General features: G+C 46.7%; 2 protein-coding genes across 9 annotated transcripts in view; one reads left to right on the top strand and one right to left on the bottom strand.

The window, feature by feature from the left end:
* Nucleotides 1-5,433, top strand: part of RECQL5 (RecQ like helicase 5) — a 62,210-nt gene that overhangs the window by 20,293 nt on the left and 36,484 nt on the right. The window lies entirely within an intron of this gene.
* Nucleotides 1,979-5,433, bottom strand: part of SMIM5 (small integral membrane protein 5) — a 24,254-nt gene continuing 20,799 nt past the window's right edge. The window contains exon 3 of the mRNA XM_019503579.1: nucleotides 1,979-4,735. Within this exon, the coding sequence (XP_019359124.1) occupies nucleotides 4,614-4,735 (122 nt within the window). The 3' untranslated portion in view covers nucleotides 1,979-4,613. The remainder of the gene's footprint in view (nucleotides 4,736-5,433) is intronic.

A 5,433-nucleotide genomic window follows, 5' to 3' on the forward strand; every position in this document is an offset into this window, starting at 1 on the left:
GTTTTGGCCTCAGATGAGACTTCTGAAAACTTGTAAAGCTCTGCAAGTCTTGTGCACGTGCTTTTCTGACCTGGGAAAAATCGCAGTGCATAGCAACACTGCCTCTGAGGCAGTGCTCTGGATGATTTCAGACTAGTGATGCATTTCAAATTGGTTGGCTGACAGCCAACAGGTGCCGGCTTCCATTGGACCAGGTAAATGAGGTCAGCACCTGTTGGCTCTCAGCCAGCCAATTTGAAATGCATCACTAGTTGCTGGGCAGACTGGCAGTTCCTAGCTCCCCAGGGAGCCCAAGCTCCTCACCCAGGTATGTGATGCCAGTCATGCAGGCAGAGGGAGCAGGTTTCCCCCCTCCCTCAGGAATGTATCCAGCTCAGGTTACTTAAAGAGATAGGGCAAGGTGTGTGCCCTCTGTAGGGCCCATCTTAACCGAATTGTCACAGAGCAGAGCTTTTGGGGAGAAACAGAGGTGGCCTTCTGCCACACTTCCCCCCCGCCCCAAAAAGCTTGGACACATGGCTTTACAGAGCTATGAGTACGAGCGTGTTTCATTTGGACAGGTCACCTTTCACACCTAAAGAGAGATTACACAACACTTTGTTCCCACACAACGCTCTGCAGTTTAATCAGGCATCTTTCATTCAAACATGCATCCTGCTGCAGGCATCCATTCCAACAGGAAACTTTTACTGGCACTTGCAAATGAACCTGCGAATTTCTGGATTTGCTAGGAGAGGTGATAGCCACCAAAAGCAAGGCTGTTAGCAGGGATGGTGGGGGAAATGATCTCCCACTTCAGTGCAGATTGGCAGTGACAGCTTCATTTAGAAACATACTCTTTAGTAAGTTTTGGAGGGAAGGTGAATTGTTGCTTCCCTTCAGACCAGTTAAAAGCAGCATTAACTGAGGTCATTGGAAGACTAAAGTCTGAGAGTGCAAATCGTGGAGAGTGGGAGCTTTCATGTGAGATATTAGGGCCTGTGGGTGCATCTGTTCACCAAGGCCCCCCAGGGGAGGACAAGAAACAATGGACACAAACTGATTGAAGATCGCTTCAGACTGGACATAAGGAAAAAAACTTCTTTACAAGTCTAGTGCCAAGGGTTTGGAGCAGGCTTCCCACCAGGGGTGGTGCAGTCACCCACCCTGGCAGTCTTCAAAAAGCATCTTGACACCCATCTTGCTGGGGTCATCTGATCCCAGCAGGTCTTCTCTGCCCAGGTGCAGGGGGGCTGGACCCGATGATCTGTAAGGTCCCTTCCAGCTCCTAACAACTATGAAAATATGAGATGCATAAGTGCACACTTAGCCTGCTCTGCTGGGGGATGCTGATCACTCACCCCACTTTGTCACCATGAATTCTATTTAAAAAAGAAATACTTCCACAATGGTCTCATCAGGGACTGCATCTACTGTTTCTCTCCCCTTTGTTCTTCTAGTTTTGCACCAGCTGTTGCTTGCTTACAGCAGTCTGGGTTTGAAAGCTAGCCCATGTCTGAATTGGTTTTCTTTTCTGAGTAGGAGTGGCCCTAGACAGAGGGAAAAACCACTAGTGGCTCTGCACTGTAGCTTCATGTCAGCCAACAGGTCAGAAGTGCACCCAGGTGGGGTGCTGGGAGTGGGGGTGAATTGGCTACTATAATCTGGGGCCAGTCACAAGCTGTGGAAAGGCAGCAAGTTGAAGCAGGGCTTGCTGGATTGCTGTTAAATCCCCATGAAACTTGGTGGGAGCAGGGATTGGGCAGAGGACGTGGATCCCAAAGCAGCCAAGTTACTAAGCCTGTATTTCAAGCACTCAAAGAGTCCCACTCAGTCCAGCGGCACTGCTCACACGCGTCACCGTCTGCACGCGAGTAAGGACTGAAGCTCCGCAGAAGCCATACTTGAGTACCTCTCTCCTGTAAGACCATCTCACTTGCTCTAAAAAGTGATCCTGGGTGTTGCTTTATACAGACAATTAAGCTTGCTGTTGTTCTCGTTCTAATCATCTCCTCGTTTGTCCCCTGTCGCTGGTAATTCAGGAACACTGTGGTGACAGAGATAAGGTGCTTTTCCCCCACCTCTTCCCCCATCGCTGACAGCTTTCTAACCCTGCCAGCAGCTATTCTGATTGCTCTCTGCATGTGTGTGCAGATAATGGCTTCCAGCAGCAGCTTCCTGGCAGTGCTCGCCTCCCCTTCAGCACTGGGAGACTCCTCAATGCAGTGCCCTTGTGACAGCTGTTGTGGCTCCACCATCACACACCACCTCCATGATTGTGAAGCATTTCTTAGGGGAATTCTGTTCGTTTCTATAGCGGACATTATCTTGCTAGGCTTAAGGAAGAAATAGGGGCTGTTTAGTCATCAGTGTGTCAAGGTTTGTGTTACGGTATTATTTAAAAACAAAAGGCCTGTTTGAGTCCATCCCAAGAGAGGATGTGTTTGACTCCCTGTATCCCCTCGGCAAGTCACTTAATGTGCCTGTGCCTCAGCTTGCACCACCAGACAGTTGGGAGTAGTAATATTGATCTGCCTTGTGGACCATGCACAGGTTATTGTACCAAAGCCTGTAAAGCCCTATGAAAAGTGCGTCATTCATGTGAATGTTTGCTGTGATAAATTGATGTGAAATTTTGAGGTTAATTATTTTGTTGATTAGTTGGGAGGAGACCCTTTGCATCTACTGACAAGATAGCCAGCCTCTATCTCTGGCTATCTTTTTGGTTTCAGTATAATTTTGAGTATGTTGCCATCTTACAGCGGTGGCCTGTCAAGTTAGGTCCAAAACTTCTTGCACAGAAGCATCCTCCTCTTCTTCCAAAAGGCAGGGGGCTTGGAGGTGCGTGCATGTGCATGCAATTTTAGTGTAGTGGTGGTGTGTGCTCTGTGTGTGTGTAGAGGGCGAGGGTGTGATTCCCTGCCTTATTCTAAGCATTTCTCCTTATTGTGGGCAACTCTGTAGCTCCAGAATTATTCCAAAGTATAAAAAAGGGAATATGATTCAAAACAGGTAAATCTATTCTATGTTTGTGAAGAGCAAGAAGTTGCAGTGCAAAGAATATATAGCATTAATTTAAATCACCGTGAATGTTTGGGTTTTTTTGGTAATGTAGTTAAGGGATTCTTTTGAATAGCTTTCTGTTTTTCATTGTCCCTTCTAATGGCAGCATCCGCATTGTTCAAGAAGCTGTATTTAAAGCTGTGTAATTCAGCATGCTTTTAGCTGAATTTTGAGGCCGTAAATGTGCAGTATATTTGTTTCAATCGTAACTTTAAAAATGCCAAGTGTAAGCAGAAGGCAGCTTGTTTCCACTTGTAACTACAAATTAGCTTGTCTTTAATTTCTCTTTACAGTGATCTGTCTGTTAGGCAGTGTAATTGTGGTAAATAACTACTGTGCTTTCTATCCCCAGTTACCAGTGTCCTGCCCAATGCCACCGCCCTGTCCCCTTACTATTCCTACCTTGACATTTGCTCTGGTATATAAACCAAATGTACACAGTGGCTGAAGTGTTGAAAAGGGATTTATTTGCACGGTCAATTTTAGCTATACAGCCCATTCCTGGCACTGCCACTTGTCTGGGTTCCTTCTCTTAGCTGCTGCATGTATGTATTGAATTAACACTGCCCTTGCTGTCTTTTATCTCTCAAATGAGACTGTGTGCACGTATATCTATCTTAAGTATAATATTTGCTACCTCTAATATAAATGGCACCCAGTGCAGGGAGCTAGAAACACAGCTCCCATATATAGTAATGGGGAATGTTGTCATTCCCCATGCACTGTACTAAATATTCACCCTGCAATATGCAGAAAAAGCACAATAATTTTTGAATGGAAGACAAGGAGCTAAATATGTAGCAAAAACTTCCTTGGCGGCAGAGCAACTAAATGAAATAACATTGTGTTGGTGGGCTTTACCCTCTTGCCTTTGTCTTTCTGTATATGCTAGATATTGCATATAGTCTAACTGTTCTCCTTTTTGGCAGTTTTCATGTCTTTGTAACACTGAGAAAAGCAGGGAGCATTTGCTAGCCATATTGGCAGTCTCTGAGCTCGCATGCCAGCCACATTATGCTATGTTTTGAGTGCATGTCTCTGTTAAACCCCACCAGGCTTTATATGTGAGTAGGACTCTGAGGGGTGCTGAGTACATGCACTTCCCAATTTTATGTCGGCAGGAATTGCTGGTGTCTGGCATCATCTTTCTGGCTTAGGTCACTGGTGAAGAGGGCAAAACACCTTCATAAGCCCATGCCAGGCTGCACATGGTCTTTGTTAGCTGCTGTTTGCTTACAAAGATACTTTGCTGCCTGCCCAGCCGTGCTGTCCTCTTCAGACAGACTGATGCTTTCCCACCCTGTCCGTCTGTCGTCTTGGTAGTATGTTTCTGTCTGTGGAGGCGAGCATGCTGGAACACTGCTCCCTATGTGGCCACATCCGAGCCAGGCAGAGGTCACTGTAGAAAAGCCTAATCTGATCCGTGGTCCATTTTCCTCCTTTGCTCTGTATCTTCATTAACAGTCCCTCCCCCCACCTAGTTGAGGGAGTGGGGAGTCCTTTGCATGTGATTCAGCCACGGTGTCTTGCCATGCCCTTCTGCAGTAGATTTCCGCTTTTCTGGATGCATTTTATGCATGGGCAAATGGCTGGACTTGGATCTTCCTGCCTCTCCGTTCAGAACCTCTGTTGCAGCCACAACAGTGACTGCAGCAACAGCTGCAGGCTATGATCATCAGTGACAACACGGTAACTGGAGAGAGACACAAAAGTATTTGCTCATGAGAATAAGAAAATAAATGGACTTGGTAGGGCACAGAACAGGGGCAACACTTCTCTGAAGATGCAAATAGTGTGAAGGTCAGATTTCTGGGCAGGTAGAGCGAGGTTGTGGGGAAATGACATGAACTTACCAATAAGCAAGACAATAACATTTATACAGCATCTCTCAGGCCACTGTGTCCCAGATGGTTTTGCAAACCATGGCCTCAATAGTGCAGTTATTGCCCATGCAAAATACCTATTGCCAATGCTAGACTTTCACAGTTGGAAGGACTGGCATATTCGATCATGGGTGCAGCTATCTGGGGTGAGATACTGCAGCTGTGTAGTGTCTTGGCTTTACAGGGTGGAAAGATTTCATAGACATTAGGGCTGGAAGGGACCTCGGAAGAACATCCAGTCCAGCCCCCCTGCCCGAAGGGCAGGAAGTCAGCTGGGGTCATAGGATCCCAGCAACATAAGCATCCAGTTTACTCTTGAAGGTGTTCAGTGTAGGTGCTTGAACCACCTCTGATGGCAGGCTGTTCCAGACCGTGGGGGCTCAGACAGTAAAGAAATTCTTCCTTATGTCCAGCCTGAAAAACTGTCTTGTAGTCGTTTATGACTGTTCGAACCTCGTCATCCCGTGGGGCGCTCTGGTGAACAAACGTTCCCCCAGATACTGGTGGT

The sequence above is a fragment of the Gavialis gangeticus genome, unplaced genomic scaffold, assembly GCF_001723915.1.
Source record: "Gavialis gangeticus isolate Ggan-Ray unplaced genomic scaffold, GavGan_comp1, whole genome shotgun sequence".
Taxonomy (NCBI): domain Eukaryota; kingdom Metazoa; phylum Chordata; order Crocodylia; family Gavialidae; genus Gavialis; species Gavialis gangeticus.